The 21,546-nt window shown below is 34.6% G+C and overlaps 1 protein-coding gene across 4 annotated transcripts; it reads left to right on the top strand.

The window, feature by feature from the left end:
• The first annotated feature begins 5,231 nt into the window (after nt 1-5,231).
• On the top strand, nt 5,232-15,568 carry LOC104220295 (uncharacterized). 4 transcript variants are annotated; one of them, XR_011401474.1, is made up of 18 exons: nt 5,234-5,461; nt 5,567-5,607; nt 7,248-7,317; nt 7,401-7,549; nt 7,672-7,767; nt 7,885-7,955; nt 8,378-8,439; nt 8,518-8,581; nt 8,697-8,781; nt 9,961-10,087; nt 10,371-10,453; nt 10,611-10,674; nt 11,138-11,253; nt 11,434-11,608; nt 11,737-11,840; nt 12,069-12,161; nt 12,256-12,411; nt 15,424-15,568. XR_011401474.1 is itself a non-coding variant. In XM_009771133.2 (15 exons), exons 1-14 carry the CDS (start codon nt 5,386-5,388, stop codon nt 11,602-11,604), a joined length of 1,275 nt encoding a protein of 424 aa, XP_009769435.1. In that variant the 5' UTR covers nt 5,234-5,385; the 3' UTR covers nt 11,605-11,608; nt 11,737-12,067. The 4 variants fall into 4 exon arrangements, 1 of the variants encoding a protein (XP_009769435.1); XR_709467.2 differs by lacking the exon at nt 15,424-15,568 and having other exon boundaries at nt 12,256-12,750; XR_709469.2 differs by lacking the exons at nt 11,737-11,840; nt 12,069-12,161; nt 12,256-12,411; nt 15,424-15,568 and adding an exon at nt 10,876-10,971 and having other exon boundaries at nt 5,232-5,461; nt 11,434-11,496.
• The last annotated feature ends 5,978 nt before the right edge of the window (nt 15,569-21,546 follow it).

Genomic DNA, 21,546 nt, shown 5'->3' on the forward strand with positions numbered 1-21,546 from the left:
TGCTGCAACTCGTTCCAGAACTGCCACATCTCAATCCAATTTAAGTCAAGCAAGTTCATCATCCCAGCAATCCCAGAACAACCACTGAATTCTGTTATTGTCACTATTAATTTAATTTGGAACTGCTATTTAGGTTTGTTGTTAGTGTTGTTATTTTGTTAAGGCAGCCTGTTGTTATTTTGGTATGCTGTAAAACTGGGCAGCGTATATTTTTGTTAAGGCAGGCTGCTGCTATTAAGTGATTGTAATAAACACCTTTATTCTATGATGAAATATATTTTTAGTGTTGTTTGATAATTTCTGGGCAGATGTGTCTTTAGTGTTGTATGAATGCTGTTATTTTGGTATGTTGTTAAGCATTTGTGCTGTCATTTTTGTATGCTGTTATTTCTGGAAAATTTCAGCATTTGAGTTGTATATCAGCCACTAATTGACTGTGTTTCAGTATTTTATCAGTCACAATTTGAGGTGTGTTTTAACTGTACTATCAGCTCACACAACAACAAAGTCAAACGAAACAACATTAACAGTTGCCAAAAAAATCATTCTAGCTCACACAGCAACAAACTCAAACAAAACAACATTAACAATTGCCAAAATATTTCATTCATTTCTAACAAAGGGATACAAAATCTACCAAAAAACTTCATTCATTTTCTTACACTATATAACAATCTTTAGAACTACCTAACACAATCAACTTCAACACAATTGCAATTAAAATCAGCACACACAATCTCCTCCAATTTCTTTGGTTTCTATTTTCCTTCAACAATGCATCAAATGCCCTCTTCTTCTTCAGCAGCCCCAAAATCACTATTTTCAAGTGCTCTGGAGTTGGGGGGTCAAACCACATAAAGAAATTACATGCCGATCGTATGTCCCTCTGAAAAATTGAAGAGACAAAATTATTACGGAATATAAAATCGATTAAAAAAGTACAATTGATATTTACCTCATAAAATGGACATCCGTAAAATCGACGACCCGGATTATCAACACTCCATGACTGTATCACCACAACTTCTTCACCACAATAGCAAAATTTTCTCAGATTATGCATTTTTCCAAATCTTAAAATTGAGCCCTAGAAATTTAACCCTTATGCCAAAAAAGAGAAGGAAGAAATAGAAGAAGACTGTAATATTGGCTTCGAGCTTCAAGAAGAGGAATAAATTTTGGCTTCAAGAAGATAAAATTTTCTTCAATTTAAAGCTTTCAAGGAGGAAGAAGATGATGAAAATCGGGTTAGTATATAGATAGAAATGGGTTAAGGCCCTTTTAATCTTTTAAAAATGGTCATTGGAATGTGTTTTTGACCGTTTATTAAAGACAAAAATTGTCTTGAAATAGTGACCACGCGCTTGGTCCAGTTTGTATTACACACGCTTAGACCTGGTCAAAGAAGGTGTGTACTAGGCACACTTTAGAAAGGTTGCGTGTGTAAGGTTATTATGGTCCACAGAAAGTGTGTAAGCGGGATTTGGGTCATAGTTCGGGTGTCAACTTATGTTATTTCCCTATGTATTATGCATTTCATGTCAGTATCCCCCAGAGGCACTCAGATGTTACAGGTTGTATCTCATCTATCTCTCTTTACATTAATGTTCTTGTTTATGCTTTCCTGCCTTACATACTCGGTACTTTATTTGTACTAACGTTCTTTTTTTGCCTGGGGACACTGCGTTTCATGCCGCAGGTCCCGATTGATAGGTTGACAGTCTTCCTAGTAGGCTATCAGCTCAGCGGAGGTGTTGGTACACTCCACTTGCTCCAGAGTTGCCTATTTGGTTAGTATGCTTTGGATATGTATTGATTGGTATGGCGGGCCTTGTCCCAACCTTTGTGATTTTATGTACTCTTAGAGGCTTGTAGATAGATGTCAGGTTTATGGATACTTGTATGGCTTTGTTGGCCTATGTGTTGAGTTTACAAATGGTCATGTCGGCATTATAAGCCCGTATATCACATGTATAAGTTTGTATATCATGTTGGATTATCATATGTTGAGTATTCCCTTTACGTTTTATTCTTATTATCTCATGACGGGTTTCTGGCTCATTTACTCAAGATAGTATAATAAGAAAGATATGTTATATTGGTACTCGATTGAGTAAGGCACCGGGTGCCCGTCGCGGCCCTTCGGTTTGGGTCGTGACAACTGTTTAAGAGGAAGTGTCAAATGATGAGGCGAAAATCGAAGTAAAGCCTATTTCACAATTCTCATTAATGGTCTTTGATCTTGTCATCTTTAGGTGTATGTTGTATAAGTTGAAGTAGTGATTTTTTTTTCAAACAAGACATAAAGATTTTGATATCTGTTTTTTGTTGTATATATTTATACTTTACAATTGTAATAACTTTGAGTCGTGATTTTCTCATATGTCGAAGTGAGATTCTAATGTGCTTTTCTTTTCATGTTATATATAGATTCATCATTTTAAAAACACATGTTTCTATATGTTCTTAATTCTTTTTGCCTCTATTTCTTTTCTTCAATGAACTCTTTTGAATTGTTTTTTGTTGTCTAAAGTTCTTTTTCTTCTTACACTAATAACTCCTTAAATTTTCTTCAAATAGGTTTCGTAAATTTATAACTTGTTTACTCTAATGTTCTTTTTCAAAATTCTCAGTTTCTTTCCATGTTTTCATAATACTCAAAGATTTATTTATTTTTGGTGTTCAAAAGAAAAAGAAAGAAACCAAAGCAAATAAGGATGAGATCAAAAGAAGAATGGCCCCACAAAGAAAATGTGGGGCGTTGTGAGTTGTGACCTTTCTTAAGGAACAAAGATAATTCTACCACCATCATTGTGAAGCTTTACTTGTATTATGAGGGTTGTGCCAAAAAAATCAAACGTTTAATTCACTAGGCATTAATCTATGGCATTGACAATTTGTAGATAACTGTAAGTTAACATATAATATAATATAATTAATTAAGAAAATCACATGTTATAATAGATTTTACCGATCAAATTTTTAACATTGTGAATGGGTAGGCTTTCAGTAGTTTAAAAATCACTAGACAACAAGTTAATAACTTTATGAATAAAGTATTTTTGATTTTCGGATTATGCTATAGATGATTGAAAATTTATTGAAGTTCATAATCAACTATCAAACAATACTTATTATTCTAATATTAGGATTTACACACAATTGGTTTTGTTTCTTATCTTATTAAGTGTTATTGAAAGTTTTTTTATTAAAAAAATTGAATGTTCTTGTGAATGCTTGGTGAATTTTATTTTTTAAAGTGTGTCATTATCTCTAATTAATGTTGCAGTTACTAAATTAAATATATCCCATAAAAGCATGCTTTAACTACCAAAATAATGCAATAAATTAAAGAAATAAAAGTTTTAACATTTACGTTGCAAGGTAAGAGGATGAGGTCTTCCTAATGCTCTTTTGTCAAAATATATGTCTTTTTTCTCATAGAAATTTTCAACTTCTCAATATACAAATGACAATAATTTAATTTATTTTATTTGGGTAGTTAGTAATTTTAAGAATCTATGCTACTTTTATTTTAATTTTTTATTTACTAGTTTTGAATTTTCTTAATTAGATAAAACTTAATTAATCTTCATTGGTAATATATAATTAATTGTACATTACATAAATTATTTGCTACAAATAAACAAAATTTATGAATTAAACCAAATGTATTTTATTTATTGGTGATTTTCTTTCTCATAAAAAGGGATAATATCTACATTTGTTATTAACCTGATAATTTTACTAGTTCTTATATAAATATAAAAGGCGCAAAATTTCCAAAACAAATATGACAATAATTTAATTTATTTTATTTGGGTAGTTAGTAGTTTTAAGAATCTATGCAACTTTTATTTTAATTTTTTTATTTATTAGTTTTGCATTTTCTTAATTAGATAAAACTTAATTAATCTTCATTGGTAATATATAATTAATTGTACTTTACATGGATTATTTGCTACAAATAAATAAAATTTATGAATTAAACCAAATGTATTTTATTTATTGGTGATTTTCTTTCTCATTAAAAGGGATAATATCTACATTTGTTATTAACTTGGTAATTTTTTAAATTTTATTTACTACTTCTTATATAAATAAGAAAGGCGCAAAATTTCCAAAACAAAGAAATGAAGCTACGGCGATTCGAACCTTGGTTTTCCCTAGAAAAACAACACGGTTGACCAAGATAGCTGCCATGCTATATGTTCTGAGTGATGTCACTGTATTATATTTATTCGTTTTTTTATTTTTGTATTTTAATTATATATACTTAGTAAAAAATTTCAACGTGACACCGCTTGATGTAAGACAAATTTGCCCTTGAATACACTAGAACTCCAGCATAATATGTATGCTGGAGTTCCAGCAAAGTATACCGGTCCAGTATAATATGCTGAAAGTTCATACATAAATGCTCGAATCTCCAGTATATTATGCTGGAACTTTTCATGTGTTGGAGTTCCAACATAATATGTTTGAAGTTCATATACAGGTGCACCGAACTCCAAGTATATTATGCTGGACTGGTCTCTGTTGCAGCAAAATAGTGGCTATTTTTCATTGGATTGGTAAACGCTGGCTATTTTTGAATGACCAGTCCGAAAACTGACTAGACCGTGCTATTTTTACAAAAATTAACTATAGAGTGCAATCCTATTGAAATTTCGAAGCGATATTTGAGAAGAACCCGGCCAAGAGTTTTTAGGCCCCGTTTGGCCAAAATAAATTTGGGATTTATTTTCAAAACTCATGTTTGGCTATACATTTTGCCCATATTTTGGCAAAATCCCAAATCTCAAACCCCAAAATCATCCCAATTGCTGATTTGGGCCAAAATCCAAAAACTTGGGAACTATATACATATTTTTCCAAAATAAAATTGGAAAATATGTTTTGAAAAAGTATGTCCAAACACATTTTCATTTTCAAACAAACTTCATCCAAATCAGATTTTCAAAATAAATTTAAAATCTATGGTCAAACGCTAGCTTAAATAGTTAGTTTTGAGCAGTAACCAGACTCACCACTGTGTAAAGTCATTCGTTAAATTTTATTATCCCGTTTGTCCGAGATCAAAATTGCAGCAAAATAAAAGCTTAGAGGACTATTTATGCTGAGTGTTATATTTTAAAAGGATAAAATTAGACGAACTCTTAAATATGAGGGACCATTTGGTCAAAAACTCACCCAACGACCATAATGATTATGTGGACAAAAATCCCGTCCTAGGGAGGAAAAGTCAAGTCTAGTACTTGTATTCTTCTCCCCCATGATTTCAATCCTGCCTCCATTTCATTGTATTACTTGTTGGTTTTCAATTCACAAAATCCACCGTTGATTGAATCAAGAAAAGACTAGGAGGAGGGGTAATAAATCTATATGGAGAGAATAATTGGGGAGAAGTACAAGCTAGGTAGGAAGATTGGAAGCGGCTCTTTTGGCGTTATATATCTGGGTCTGCCCCTTCTTCTCTTTTTCTCTCTATATTTTTGGATATTTAGGTTGTTATTAAATTTTATAGAATCTGATTGTTTTTTTATGCTGTATGCTAAACCTTCAGCTACCCACATCGAAACCTTTGAGATTGTTGCTGTCAAAATTGTAAGCTTTCTTGCCTAGATTTTATCTCTCCCTCTCTTTATTTGGTTTAAGAAGTTGTTGCAGCAGTTGTTTGGCAGTTGCTGTTGTTATTTATCTAGCTATATTAATCATTTACTACAGCTTTAAAATTGTAAGCTTTGGATGTGGCGCTTCATTGTTGATTGTTAGTCTACCTTATATTTTGATCAATTAACATTTTTATTATAAAACACCAAAATGATGTGAACAAATTTATACAAAGTGAGCATGTGGCTTAACACCAGTTCTAAAAAATTCTCATGCTCTTTCTTAAGTTGTCCACTGTTAAAATGGCATCCCATAATTTTCTCTAAAAAGGATATTCCATATTGTACACTGCTTTGTGATTTCCAAACTTATCTCCTTCCCTTTTACACCCCCTCCATGCCAACTCCAACCAATATGAATAAATTGTAAAGGATTTTGTCTCTGCCACTTGGATATAGTCTTATCTCCTCCCTCCCCCACTGAATAATCATGCATTTTAGTGGAGAAATTCCTCAACCTCGTCGCATTCTCAATATTAGATGCCCTTCTAAAACTTATATCTCATGGTCCACCGACCATCCGAATTCAAGTAATTGGCTTCTGTAACTTCTATGACATTCACCTGACCATCACCAAACCATATACCTACGATACGAATAACATTCTCCTATGGTATCCCTTGTACCATACATCTTTTGAGAGATGTACTCTAATATCATTATCCTCATTACAGCCAATGCATCTCGAGTACTTTTCCATCCCCTCTATAATTCACTTCACTAGCTCACTCAATAAGAGTTTCACCCTCTGCTAGTCGTCCAGCATCTAATAATCATCCGAGGAAATATTCATAACCATTTTCCTAGTAGTGCCATCTTGAAGGTGGGCAACCTTCGGATGGTGTATCACCCACTGAATGGAAATAAAGAACTTCCTCCATTCCAAATAATATTTATTCTTTTATCTATTTGCAACATTTGCTTCCATAAAGCATTCTCCTCTCAGGCAAATCTTTCATCATCATCATCATCATCATTGTCAGTGTACTTAGTTGTTTGGACAGATGTGGTTTACTCCTCTGACCTCTAGTTCCAATTTAGTCCCAAGTTCCAATATAATGGGGTTTCTTTCTGAAACGGGATTTGGTATGCTCATTTGCCTATGGCTGCTTTTAGTAAATAGTTGTGTCACTTCTTTTGCATTATGTGATTAGCTACTCGTTTTGTCATCTGTATGTAATGTTAAATAGAAGCCATCCTTGTGCTCACAAAAACAGTTTCAAGACTAAAGTGATAGTCTTCCTAAGGATTATATTTGATTTGTGCTCCTACGTATGTAAACACGTAATACTGATTGACCAATGTAGTTTGTAGATTAATTTGAATCCCATAATTATCCTACCTCTTCCATTTCTATAGCATGATGTATTTCCTGGTTTAATTCCAACAAACAATCTTCTTTAGAATGGATTATTCAAAAAAAAAAAAAATACTTACATAAGATGCCCAAACATCAACGACATGGATGAAGGATGTGAGGATATCTAGTTTTAAGCAACATTTGAGTTAGAAATCTTAGTTGTGGTTGCTAGAAAGGCCGAATCAGTCATTTGATTCTGCTCTCTGTGATTGCAGGAAAATAGGCAGACAAGACACCCTCAGTTGCTTTATGAGGCAAAGCTGTACACTATACTTCAGGGAGGAAGTATGTCTTCCTTTATCTTTATGTTTAATGTTTGTTATCTTTGTTATTCATTATTAGTTATTACTTGTTTGTTTTGATTTCAGGTGGTATTCCTAATATAAAATGGCGTGGGGTTGATGGGAATGACAGCGTCCTCATTATTGACCTGCTTGGTCCCAGTCTTGAAGACCTCGTTGTACACTGTGGGAGGAAATTCTCACTAAAAACTGTTCTAATGTTGGCTGATCAGATGGTAATCAAAATATTACATACCTCTGTTTCTCTTTGTTAATGCCTTTATCCCATGACGTCTATCATGGAATTATGAATAACGGAGTTCATAACTACTGGGGATTCTTTTGTGTGACAACTTAGATCACGAGAATAGAGTATTTGCATTCAAAAGGATTTCTACACAGAGACATAAAACCAGATAACTTTCTCATGGGTCTTGGCAGGAAGGCAAATCAGGTGATGATCTTGTTAGATAAGCTTCGCGGTCATGTCATTTAACCAATAATTGATTTTCCTCTAATATTCTGTTTTACCTTTGCCTTTGTATTCTTGTTGCCCCTATTGATGGAGCAGGTTTACATTATTGATTTCGGACTTGCAAAAAGATATCGTGATCCCGCCACAAACCGTCATATTCCTTACAGGTGTGCCTATATTTGGTTTTATGCAACTTTCCTCTGAAAGCATATGACATTCACTGTTCTGTATATTCCCTTTTGCCCTGCTCTTTCAGTAACAGAACTTCATTTTTAAGTGAAAATTTGATCACACTTGCATTTTATTGATTGTTATTATTTTGTTTATGTGATATTTGGTTCTTTGCTATTATTAAGGAGTTGATGATTGAAAACTGTGTATTGCTTGAAATTTGTCAAAATTGGAAAGGCATATCCTATTTATTTATAGAAGAATCCCAGTTGGCTTCACGGCCTAAGAAAGAAACCCCTTTTACTGGTTTTCTGTTTCTTCCCCAGTTTAAATTATTTTTGTTCTTTCCAATTACTTGAACAGTGGTTCTTGCCACTTCTTGGTGCTGAGTACTCTTCTGCCTCTTGTACTGTTACAGAGAGAACAAAAACTTGACAGGGACAGCAAGGTATGCCAGTTGCAATACACATTTGGGGATAGGTAAAATTCTGTTGTATGTTGGTTTCTTATCTCTGAGATTAGACATTGTACTAAAATATCCTCTTTTAAAATCTTTAGAGCAAAGTCGGAGGGATGATCTGGAATCTCTTGGCTACGTTCTTTTATACTTCTTGAGAGGCAGGTGTGGCCACTTTCCCTCAATGCTATTTCTCGTTTACTATTGTTAATTTTTCTTTGGTATGTTTTTTGTTCTTTTCTGTTATTGAGAAAATTAATGGCTTGACTTTCTCATGTAGCCTTCCATGGCAGGGTCTAAAAGCTGATACCAAGAAGCAAAAATACGACAAGATCCGTGAGAAAAAAGTATCAACACCAATTGAGGTATGTTTTAGGAAGCTGATGGCTAGATTCTTTTTTTTTTTTTGGTTACATTTACTCCGTTCGTTTCAGTTTACATGACACACTTTCTTTATTAGTACGTTCCAAAAAGAATGATACATTTCTTTATTTAGAAACAATTTAACTTTAAACTTTTCGTTTTACCCACTTTATCTTTAATGCGAAGCCTTTATAGCCATATACAATATCATGACCCTCAAAGCTTTTACCCTTAAGCTTCTAGGACCACATGTTTCAAAAGTCTTTTTTTTATCTTAAATTTTGTGCCAAGTCAAAGTAGATCATCTAAATTTAAATGGAGGGAGTATAATATAAAGGTGGCGTCCCGACCAACTTGCTTGCGCGTTTGCTGATTCACAGAGTGCCTACTACATCCGTCCAGTGTACTATGTAACTTGCCTATCAAGATTTAACTAGATGGAAAGAATTGACGTCGCCTCTGTTTGGACAAACCTTGGTTGCCAAGAATGTCACTTCAGCTCTTTGACCTGTAAAGTGTAAACCTCCCCTTTGGGGGCGGATGGCTAGATTCTTTTTCTTTTTGCTTTGAGTTGGTACATTTTTTATAGGTCAGACTAGAAGGGGCGTAAATAGATTGTTCTATAACTTTATATTAACTCTCATCCAATCTTGAGCCGAGGGTCCGAAAACAGCTTCTCTACCCTCACAAGGTAGGGATAAGGTCTGTGTACACACTACCCTCTCCGGACCCCACTTATGGGATTACACTGGGTTTGAGGTGGTTGTTGTTGTGTTAACTCTCATCCAAAATGAGAATTTGGAAATGACCTGTACTTTGGCCATTTGAAATCTAAAGCTTCCTTGAGTATCAATTGGCGTGTTCCAAGCTCGGGCTCTATGCTTGCTGAATCAAAACCAGAAAAATAAATTATAATCTATATTACTTGGACTCTTCAAAAATGCCTTCGGATGCGTGTCAGGTCTTCCATAAGTAGTATATTTTTTGGAGGATTCGACACGGGTGAGGCAAAATTTTTTGAGACTCCAAGCAATACAGATGATGATGTATCTCAAACTATTATTGTGGTAATGGCTAATGGGTGCTACAATTAATACATTTTTAGGTTAAGACATTCACGGTGACTTTCATTTCATTGAGTTTTATGGATAATCAACTGACTTTCAATTTTCTCGCTTTAGGTTTTATGCAAATCTCTTCCAGTGGAGTTTGCTTCATACTTGCATTATTGTCACTCTTTAACATTTGACCAGCGCCCTGATTATGGATTCCTGAAGCGCTTGTTTCGTGACTTATTTACTCGTGAAGGTACCAATTTTAAATTCAGATTCTAGCACAAGCAAAATGAACGTCAAAAGCGTCAATTATTCTGTGTCCATAATTATAGAGGGTTAACCTAAGGTCTCTAGCCTAATTGGATTATCTGCCCAGAAAGACGTATTCAGTACTTTTATAAGTTTCTTGCAAATAGGCTTGATCTTTCTTGGGCAGAGTTCCCAACATACCTGCATTCTCGCAGGATTTAGAGTTATTTTATTGAATTTTTTTCTGAATATTGTATTGCGGTGACTACTGTTCTCTATCCCATCAGGGTATAAATTGGATTATGTGTTTGATTGGACCATCTTGAAATATCAGCAGACGCAGAGCTCTAGGTCGCAGCTAGAACTACCAGTTAGTACTTTCATCACTTTGTTTTTCGGCCAAAGTGCTGTTTTCATCGGCTTTAAATATTTTTTTCACGTGTATGAAGACATCTGGTATTGTATATCATCTTTATAAAAAATAAATTTGATTTGATGTTCTTTTCTCTGTCATTCGGAAATTGCAGAGCCTGCATCCACTTTCTGTAACGACTGGCACTGGAGCATTGCCAAAGGTTTTAAATAAGCAAGGTAACTTGTCTTCCGGCTGCAAATTAGCTCTTTCATCTGCTGATTTCGATCTCCAAAGATGACAGCCGTTTCTGTAGAATAGCGATAGTAATTTGTAGTCTTGTGATTCTGTCAATTATTGGAGCTGCTGTATAGACAGAACTAATTAGGGTGTGTGTGTGTGTGTGTGTGTGAAGTAATTCCTCTTTTTGCAATCTGCAGGAAGTTTGATTTTGAACTTTCCGGGTGACTCCTTATCAGATTAAAACCTTGGATCTAGCTGTTTGAATTATCACAATTCATATGAACTTTCCTTAAGTATGACCACTTTTGCTCCATTTAGCTGACCTTAACCTTGTTATAGTTTTGGCAATTAACGATTCCCTTTAATATCTGCCATACAGAGAAGAGAGGAGTAAATCTCAAATTATATTTTTTGTTTGAGAGTTTACTGATATTTAACTGGTTTTATATCTTCATTTAGGATTTAATAATGCCACGCACTTAGCTGAAGCTACAAAGCAGAAGGTATCAGGTAGTTTTGGACGTGGTGATGGATCAGCAACCTATCTGAAACCTGATAATCGTACTGGAAAAAATGTAAGTTCAATGTAGGCTGGAGATTCTTGTTGATTTTATCTATCCGATTTTAATTATATCAGACTTCAATATAGAGTGACATTTTACCATCAAAAGATTCTTCTTGTTTCATTTAGTAGTCTTGTTTACTGTATATGCATGTTGCATACTATTGCTCTATTTTTATTTTATTTGTTACAGATAACAACCGATGCTTCTGTTCCTTCTACATCGTTGGCTGATGCCTTCAAGAGATTCACAAAACACGAAGATTCAATTGAAGCTGGAAATGTAGGGCATGCACAGAGTGGAAAAACTGGTGCTTCAAGCAGCAAGCTGCATTTCTTAAGCAGGATTTCTTCAGCCAAGTAAACTGGTAGAGGAATTTTCTTCAATCAAATGGTTTCTCTTTCTTTTAAGTTGCATCATACGCAGCTGCGTTTTGCCTTTTACAGGCCATGGATTAATAAGTCTATTCTTTCTCCTTTCTTTGGAAAAAAATAGGGATGATACTTATTTGACGGGAGAAGTGCAGAAGTCGTCTAATGTCTACTTCGTGAAGTTGAATTCACTTGAGCCTTGTGTACCACTAATGTACCTATCTCGAGGTGACTATGAAGTATAAAGCATTGGATGTTGCTGAAAGATGGCCTATCAAAGCTTGGTTGTCTTTTTTAGTTTTCTTTGTCTTGAATAATGGGACATTAAGCCAGCTACAGTTCACTATTAAATGATGTGTAAAGTGGTTCTTTCATTCATTTTCTAATTGCGCATAAAAGTGACATTCAAATGTTTGTTTGCTGTATGGCACTCTTATCTGAATTTTATTTCCTTAGTTTCTTTGCAAAAGCATGGATGTTTACGTGAATCAGTTTTAAACCTCGGTGCTCAAGTCCCTGAAAGTTCGAATCCAGTATAGAGTATTTCAGGTATATCAAACATATTTTGGTTGGTGTTCAGGTTCTCACTCTCTTTGTTAGTTGTGTATATGTAGCTTATTTGCTTAATTTTCATGAATTTCAGACATCTATATGTCATGAATTTTGATGATGAAGCCTGCCTTTGGTGTTGAAGTTCCAATGGGGCGTCATCGTGGCTCTTAATAAATCAACCTTGCCTTTGTTTATAATCCTATACTTGCTTCGGAGATGATGGAACTTCTATAAGCTGAAGTAGCAGGTAATCAATCCGGAATTAGAGCCATAGCTTTTCTGCTCCTTTATGTTTATCTAATCTTATCTAAAAACAATCTCCATACCACTTCATGGTGGCCATTTTCGCTTCAAATAAGGCTTTTCATGTATTTAACTCAATAATATCTTATTTATCTCTCTGTATTTCTGCTCTTTTAAGTAGTGCATGGGACAAAGAAGTTATCGTAGTTTTGGTAATGTTCTGTCAAGAGGCTAGTTTGTTGAATTTGTTGAACTTTTTGGCAGAACACTATTTAGATACACCAATAATACTCCTTATATGTCCAGGAAAAACATGATAATTTCAGCTAGTTTGGACCAAGAAGTTTCAATCTTTTCCATTAGCTTCATGTTACACTTTTTGACATGTATCATACCCCCGTCGTGAAGGTGGTTTCTTTTTTCTTTCTTTTGTGTGTGTTGGGGGGGTTGTAGTGGGTATTTTAGAGTTACTTGTGTCTTCATCTTCAGCACCAGATGGTATTCAACAATGGCGCGAGATTCTGATGGAAAAAAAACACAAAGAATGCTATAATTAGCGCTGCAAGACAAGATCTTATGTCGGACAGGTGGTATTCTGAATTGAAACTCACAAAGACCAATCACTAAGGGTGTGTTTGGTACGAAGGAAAACATTTTTCGGAAAATGTTTTCCAATTTTCCCATGTTTGGTTGGCTTAAATGTTTTCAAAAACATTTTCCTTGTTAACTCATTTTCCTCCAATTGGAGGAAAATATTTTCCTTATCAAGAGAAGGTACAACATTTTCCAAAACTCCTTCTCAACCTTCCTCACCCTCACCAACCCACCCCACCCCCTCTCCAAAAAACCAAAAAGTTTTTTTTTTAAATTTCAGTTTTTTTCCGTCACCACCCACCCTGCTATCTGTCACACCCCTTTTTAACATCACTTAACCCTCTTACTTTTTTTTATAATTTCAAATTTCTGTGTTTTTATTTTTTTGCACACCGCCCCCCTCCCCGGGAAAAAAATATTTTTATATATATTTTCAGTTATAGTTTTTTCATCTTTCGATTTATAGATTCAAAATTTTACGAGTTCCAAAGTTATAAGTTCGGAAGTTTATGTGTTTGGAAGTTTATGTGTTTGGAAGTTTATAAAGTTTACGGGTTCGAACGTTTGCGGTTTTGAAAGTTTAGCAGTGTGGAAGTTTATGAAATTTGTGGGTTGGAAGGTTGTTGGTTTGAAAGTTTATGGCTTCATGTTTATTGTATCTAAATTATTTATGAATACTTTTGAGAAGTTATTTTCCTTAATTTGCGTACCAAATACCGGAAAATGAGTAAGATTACTATTTGTTTTCCAAGAAAACATTTTCCGTTATACCGAACACACCCTAAGTCTGCAAATTTTGTGCTGTATTTAAATGAATAGAACACAATTCTGTTCGTCTAGTTCTTGATTTGATATAGGCTTGTGAACCTCAACGTAGCTTCCTGTCTGCTGTTTTCCCTCAAATGCACTATTTCTATAAATGTTACTCATTTAGGCATTCAAAATGAAGTTATTATGAAATGTGACGTTTTACACATTTCTTTAGAACCAATTACTCTGGCAAATAAGAAGCCGATGGGGAGTCAAAAACCTGTTTTCTTAGCATGTACAAAATATTTAGTACTTAGCACTCAGCGGTACCATTGGAAGAAATTAATTGGCGCTATACCATTGGTGTGTTTGGTAGGAAGGAAAATTGTTTTCATGGAAAATGAGTGATTTTATCATTTATTTTTCCTTGTTTGGTTGGTGAGTGAAATTTTTTTTTAGGAAAATATTTTCTAGTGTTTGGTTAGAGAATAGAAAATATTTTTTAGGAAAATATTTTTTTATGCTACTCTCCTCACCCCTCTTCCCCGAAGTCCCTATGTTTCCTGTCCCCCCTCCCCCCCCCCCCCCAAATACCCAACATTTTTATGACTTTATTTTCTTCAAGAATTTAATTATTTTGTTAAAAATTCACAAAAACCCAAAGGAACTAATGTGTTGTTTTACTTTGTTACGCAAAAACGTTGAAATTAATATTCCATGACTAAAATAAATACTCTTTTTTTTTGGTTGAAAAAGAAAGTACTATTTCAACAACATGAAAATAAAGTACTCATTTTGTTGAAATGAAAGAAAATACTTTTTTTACATCATGAAAAAGAAACTCTTTTCGTTAAAATAAAAGAAAATACTTATTACATCATTTTGTTGAAATGAAAGAAAATAGGGAAAATTTAACATAAGAACAACTAAGTTCCCTGCTTTTAAATTTATGGCTCATATTTCAATTTACAACCAACTAGCCCAAAAATAATAGGCTAAGATTCAACATCCAACTCTAATAGGTTGTAGAAATTACTATTTAATGTTTACAAAAGATTGCTTAAGTTTTTAAGTTAAATTTTGAATCAGTAACTATGACTCAAATATTAGTTTAACAAAACAAATCAAATTCATTTGGATGGTGAAAATTAAATTTTTAACAAGCTTAAACATGTGAGTTTAAATTTCGAATTTGATTTTATGAGAAATCTGGAGTGGGTGTTATTTAGACTTGTTAAACATAGTATAAGGAGGTTGTATATAAAATTTGAAGTCATTTAATGGAGATTTGGACTGGTTTTGAACAAGAATTGCAACTGAAAATCGTGGAAGAAGTTCATCTACAGACGCTTGTATAAAGGTGTATAAAAGTGTATAAGATGTGTTTATACATTCATATACACTATTATACAAGATTATACATCATTATACAAAAAAGCTGACTTCGTTTTCTTCCTTGCATCTTTTCTAAAATTTAACTCAAATCTTGCTCAAATATACTCCAAATCACTACAAATTTAAATTTTGAACTCCTTTTGATATTTTCAATCAATTAGAACAACACCCAATCTAAACAACTAGCAAAGTCAAAAAATTCTATTTTTGAAAGCAAAGCTTTGAATGGCCTTCAATGGTGGACTTCTATTCTTTAATTTTCTTACATTATAACCAGGTGACACAGGATAAGAAGCAGCAATGACGGACGACCCTTTGAAGCATATGTAGAAGATGTGAGAAGAAGAGAGAGTGAAAGTAATGGTTGTAAGAACACAAGTTTTGAATTTGCAAGTGCTTTCAAAATATGTACAATATGGGCTAGGTTGGGTAAAACTTAAAAACATGGGCCATTTTTTGTTATGGTGTAAAGTCATGTGTATTTTCTTGTAATTTTGTTTACTACATAATTTTGTTGAAATGAAAGAACATATATTTTTTTACATCATGAAAAGAAAGTAATTTTTTTGTTAAAATGAAAAAAAAAACTTTTTTAATCTCATGAAAAGAAAATACTCATTTGTTGAAGTGAAAAAAATACGATATCTATAAAATAAAAAGAAAATACAATTAATAATATTTCTATTTAGGGAGGGGCTGAGGGTGGGGCGAGGGTGGGGCGAGGGTTGGGGTTGGGGTTGGGTGGGTGAGTGTGGGGGTGTGGGGTGGGTTGGAGGGAGGCGAGGAATGGAAGGAAAATTGAAAAAGAGTTTTGAAAAATATTTTTTCCTTCTCTTTATAGGGAAAATATTTTCCTCCAATTGGAGAAAAATAAATTTATGAGGAAAGTATTTTTCAAAATATTTATGTGATGACCTTTTACCCAAAAGGTCATCACTTATTTTAGAGGTAAATTTTGTGATCCAAGGCCTTAAAAACCTCTTTTTGTCTTACCTCGATTTGCATGCGCAGTCCGGGCGCGTATCCGGAAAGTCATTATGTGAAAATCTGTGAAAAATGATAAATGGTGCTTTTAAAATGAATTTAAGTTGACTTCGGTCAACATTTTGGGTAAACGGATCCAGACCCATGATTTAACCGTCCCGGAGGGTCCGTAGGAAAATATAGGACTTTGGCGTATGCCCGGAAATGAATTCCGAGGTTCCAAGCCCGAGAAATGAATTTTTGAAGAAAATTATTTAACTGAAATTTTAAGAGTTTTTTAAAATTTGAATGTATTGGAATTTGATGATATCGGACCCGTATTTTGGTTCCGGAGTCCGGTACAAGTCTTATATGGTATTTAAGTTAAGCCTGTAAAATTTGGTAAGAAACGGACTTGAAATGACGTGAATCGGACCTTCGGTTGTTAAAATTTGAACTTAAGAGTTCATGCGATTTTTCTTTGATTTTGATGCTAAATTCATAGTTATTGATGTTATTTTGATGATTTGATCGCACGAGCAAGTCCATATGATGTTTTTGGACTTGCGTGCATATTTGGTTTGGAGCCCTAAGGGCTCGGGTGAGTTTTGGATAGGCCACGGAGTGAAATTTGGACTTAGGAAATTGCTGGTATGTTGTAGGTATGTAGGCTTCGCAATTGCGAAGCCTGGCTCGCAAATGCGAAGATTGATCGCAAATGCGAAGATGGCCTGGGCAGGCCGATCGCAAATGCGAAAGGGGCCAGAGTCGCAAATGCGACTGTAAAATTGCGAAGCTTAATGAATTTTTCCAGCGTCGCAATTGCGACATATTCTTCGCAATTGCAAAGATAGTAGGTCCCGAAAGGGTTCGCAATTGCGAACCCTGGTCGCATTTGCGACATCTGCGACCTGCAGATTCATAACTTAGCCGGAAATCTTTCATTTTTCAAACCTTTTCAAAACCTAAACACCTTTGGGCGATTTTTCAAAGACAAGTACTCTTCTAAATTGATTGTAAGTCAATTCTAACTCGTTTTCATTAATCTTCAACATCTTTTTACATAATTTCAACTTAAAATCAAGGGTTTTCATAGGGGGAAATTGGGTGTTTTGGGTAGAACTTAGGTTTTTCAAATTTTGGGGATTTGAACCTCGATTTGAGGTCCGATTTCAAAACAAATTATATATTTGGGTTTCGTGGGGAAATAGGTAATCGGATTTTGGTTTGAAACTCGGGTTTTGACCATGTGGGTCCGGGGCTGATTTCTGACTCTTTGGGAAAATCATTGAAAAACTTATTTTCATGCATTAGAAGTAATTGTAAGCACATGATTTTTGCCCTACATGAGAATTACTCCCAAAAAATGCAAAATAAAATGATTTTCCTTGGTGTGCAATTTTGAGTATTTTTGTGACATTTTTGGATTATTATTTGTATTTGTCTGTGTTTGTTTATTTGCTAAATTAATAAAAAATACAAAAATATGTCGCATTTGCATGTAGGATTTAATTCTATAATTGTTAGTAATTAAATTAGTTTTATCAAAATTAAAAAAAAAAAAAATTTACAAAAAATATGCATCTTTTGCATTTTTAGCATTTAATGTCCAAATGAACAATTTTATGCTTAATTATTACTTAATTGTGCGTTAATTGTTATTGGTAGTTAATTTGCGCTTTTATAACTTAATTTAGTTCTTAATAATAATTTAAGTATTCTTATAATTTAGTTTTAGAAAATAAAAGAAGAAAAGATAACAAAAATACAAATAAAAATCGGATTGGGCCACTTCTTCAATTATAAGCCAAAGGCCCAAAAAATTGCCCAATCTTCTCCGTGACCCAGTCCACTTCAGACCGGGTTGACCCGGTCCGCCCCATTAACCCAATACCCAACCCCATTCTTCATTTTTTTGGTCCAAACACAAGAACAAAACAAAAATAACAAAAACAAAAAAACCCTAAACCAAACATCCGCCCCCTTCCTTACTTTCATCTCCTCCAAACTCCAAAAACACCCCATCCATGGCTGCTTTCCATGGCTGCCCCTTTACCTTCTTCTTCGCTCACCCATACCACCCTCATCACCCCCACGACCTAGCGGCCCAGCTTTCCGTCCAAACACCACCGAACTACACAGCCCCTTCGCACGGACGAACGACCATTATCATGGTCGCTACAGCTGCATCTTCGTCATCCTTGTCAACCCCTTTTCAGTTGCTTCGACTGCATCTGCTGCCTCAACGATGTCCTTGAGTCGATGACCATAGCTGCTGCCTGTTCCGCCATTGTTGTTCGCTGCAGTTTTCTTCGCCGCAGCTGCTACTGCTTAAGCAGAAGCCTAAGCAAACAACCCGGGCAGCTGCTGTTTCTGCTTTCGTTGAGGCTCGTCGTCCTGTCCGTTCCCCAGTGCGTCGTTGACGCTGCTTCACCTTCTACCATGGCAGTCGTTGCCGCAGCCGCTCGTCGTCCAGTTCGACGCCAAACAAACCCATCACTGCTGCTCGCGCCAGCTTCTTCACGTGACCATACACGCCCCAGCTGATTCACATCCATCTTCTTGTGACGGGCGGCCATCTTCTTTAGTCGTCCGTTCGTGGTCGTCTTCGGCGACAAATTATCTTGGTGCTATACTCGTTTCCGGACAGTTTGTTTTCATCGTCATTTGTTCTAAGTTTGGGTCGACAAAACAGTCCGTACATATTTCATTTCAATCCGGTTAGTGATTTTTGAGTTTTATGTTTGTCCGTATTTTGTTTTGATATTTTCGAATCTAAAATCAGCAAATGTTTGTTTTGCTTATCGTTTGATTTTGGTTTTGTTCATGTTCATGTGTTGTTTGTTAAATTAATTTTTCAGATTTTAAATGAAAGATTAATTAGTTATTTTTTATGTTTATTTCATGTTTGTATTATTGTTTAAGTGAATATTTGTTAGTTTAATGTTTGTTAGATTCAAATTGGAATTTAATTAATTATCTCTTCAATTTGTCTCATGTGCTATGTATTTTCCAGAAAATATTAATGTTGTTTGAATCGTTAGAATCCGTCATGTTTGTTGCTAAAAATAGATTTAATTCATGTTCATCTTTGTTTGAAGTTCATGTTTAAATCCAGTGATTTAATGTGAGTTTATGTTTGTCTTTGATTTGTTAATTTAGTCTGAATCATGTGTTTTGTTGTTCGTATTGTTGTGTTCTTGCTCATACATTCATGGTCTAAATTAACCAGGATTGTTTCCCGATATGGTTAATTCATTCCATTAATTTTGAGTTGTGTTGTTCATCATGTTCATATAATTGTTGTTGAAGATTGTTGAGAAATTGGTCATCTTGACTATATTTTAGTTGAGTTATGATTAATTGTTTGTTTAGAGCTGAGGGGTTAGTTTTGGTAAATTGCATTGCATTCGGGGGTAGAATGGTAATTGCAATAATGTCAGAAGGGTAATTTGGTAATTAAACATTATTTTGATTCTTTATGTTAAGCATGGGGAACAAATATAATGGGGTGAGGTTTTTGATGTACTTGTTTAATGTAATAGGGGACAAGACAAAACATAATGGGGAGGAATCTTGTACTTTTTTAATATAGGCATGAGGAACAAATTGTAATGGGTTGGGAATGTGTTAGTTATTTAATGTAGGCATGGGGGACAAAATTTAAAATAAAGAAGACAAATAATAGTGGGCCAAAGCATGCCATTGGGGGAATAATTTTGGGGTTGGGAATGGAAGACTTGTCTTGCTATAAATAGAGTCATTCTTGACATTAATTAGGAGGTTTTTTTGGAGAGGAGAACTTGAACCTTGAGAGGATTTTTTTGGGAGAGAAAAAAGAAGAGAGTTTTTAGAACTTGAATATTAAGAGATACTTGAGAGAGTTTGTGAGAGTAAAAGAGAAATCCAATTTAAACTTTCACTCGAATAATTTCTGTTTGCTTTTCTTCGAGTGTTATTCAAAAATCCGAAGCTACTGCATCTCGTGTTTTTTTCTCTCTTCTGCTTTGACTGCGATTGTACTTTTTTCACTGCTGAGTTTTCAATCTGTCACTGGATTATTCTACTGGTTGTTACTGGTTTTGCGGTGTTGCGGAACCTGCTGTTGCTGCGTTATTACTGTTGCTGACTCCTACTTCTTTGTTCTTGTACTGCTGTTTCCAGGTACACATTTGTACACTCTTGGCTTGAAGCGAAAAATGAAATATTAATCAGGCTCCTGTTCCTGTTGAATTCTTTTGTTTGGATTTGTGTTTGAATATTAATTTTCCTCTCTTCGTATAAAAATGTAGTCGATTAATTAATGAGTAATGATGTTGCATATGTATGATTTCTTCATCTAATAATGCTAGTTTAAATTATTTGAAGAATAGTTAATCCGCTTTGATATTATTGTGTATTTATATCATGTTCTAGCAAATAATAAAATGTAGAATGAAAGCAGTTTTTCCATGTACAAACGCGATCGCAATTTTCCGTTCACATAAGCCGTAACTTAATAACTAATAAGTTGCGTTTTTCAGCATGTAAATAATTAGGAGATTTTTCTTTTATTTTAGAGACGAACTTAATAGAAAATGTAGTCGCTATAGGTTTATCCTTTTAAAATAAAAATGAGACGAGCCTCGCCAAATAAATCACAAACCGCCGGGGCCCTCAATAAAATACATAACCATTGACTAGACTTTGGATTTGGCCGTTTAATGAACCCTCACGGCCTCTTCCTAAAATAACAATACGTTAGACTCTTTAGGACGCGCCTTAATAAATCTTACCTTCTTAAACTCGGGTGCACATTTATGTGACCCAAATCCAATTCTCAACGGAGTCGAAATGTGTTTCTAATCACGGGTACATTGATTGTGACGTGGTTCGAGATGCGTGTCCATGACGTTGCAATTTCATTTTAAAAAAAATAAAGAACGAGGTGAGCCTCGCCAAATAAAAATACAAATTGCGGGGCCCTCAATAAATATTGCTTTAAAAATTGTTTAGGCTTCGGGATGGACCGTTTAGTAAAATTCCACGGTCCTACCCAAAATAAATACGCTAGTCGCTTTAGGCGCGCCTTTAATAATTTAATTTCCTTAAACTCGGGTGCACATTGATGTGACCCAAATCCAAATCTCAACGGAGTCAAAGTGTGTCGACGACCACGGGTACATTGATTGTAACGCGGTTCGAGATACATTTTCACAACGTTGCAATTCTTGATAAAAACAGTAAATGATAAAAGCGGTTAAAAGTTAAATTTTGCACATAAGTTCACACTTGTATAAAATCAGATAATCAAGCCGAATATAACAGTTGAGCGACCGTGCTAGAACCACGGAACTCGGGAATGCCTAACACCTTCTCCCGGGTTAACAGAATTCCTTATCCGGATTTCTGGTACGCAGACCATAATATAGAGTCATTCTTTTCCTCGATTCGGGAT

This window comes from Nicotiana sylvestris, chromosome 8, assembly GCF_000393655.2.
Source record: "Nicotiana sylvestris chromosome 8, ASM39365v2, whole genome shotgun sequence".
Taxonomy (NCBI): Eukaryota; Viridiplantae; Streptophyta; class Magnoliopsida; order Solanales; family Solanaceae; genus Nicotiana; species Nicotiana sylvestris.

Excerpts from the sequence above, each read along its gene's own strand:
- LOC104220295 (XM_009771133.2), top strand. The coding sequence starts at position 5,386 with ATGGAGAGAATAATTGGGGAGAAGTACAAGCTAGGTAGGAAGATTGGA. Across the intron at positions 8,582-8,696 it reads TTATACTTCTTGAGAGGCAG|CCTTCCATGGCAGGGTCTAA; the intron begins GTGTGGCCACTT and ends TTTCTCATGTAG. Across the intron at positions 10,675-11,137 it reads AAAGGTTTTAAATAAGCAAG|GATTTAATAATGCCACGCAC; the intron begins GTAACTTGTCTT and ends ATCTTCATTTAG.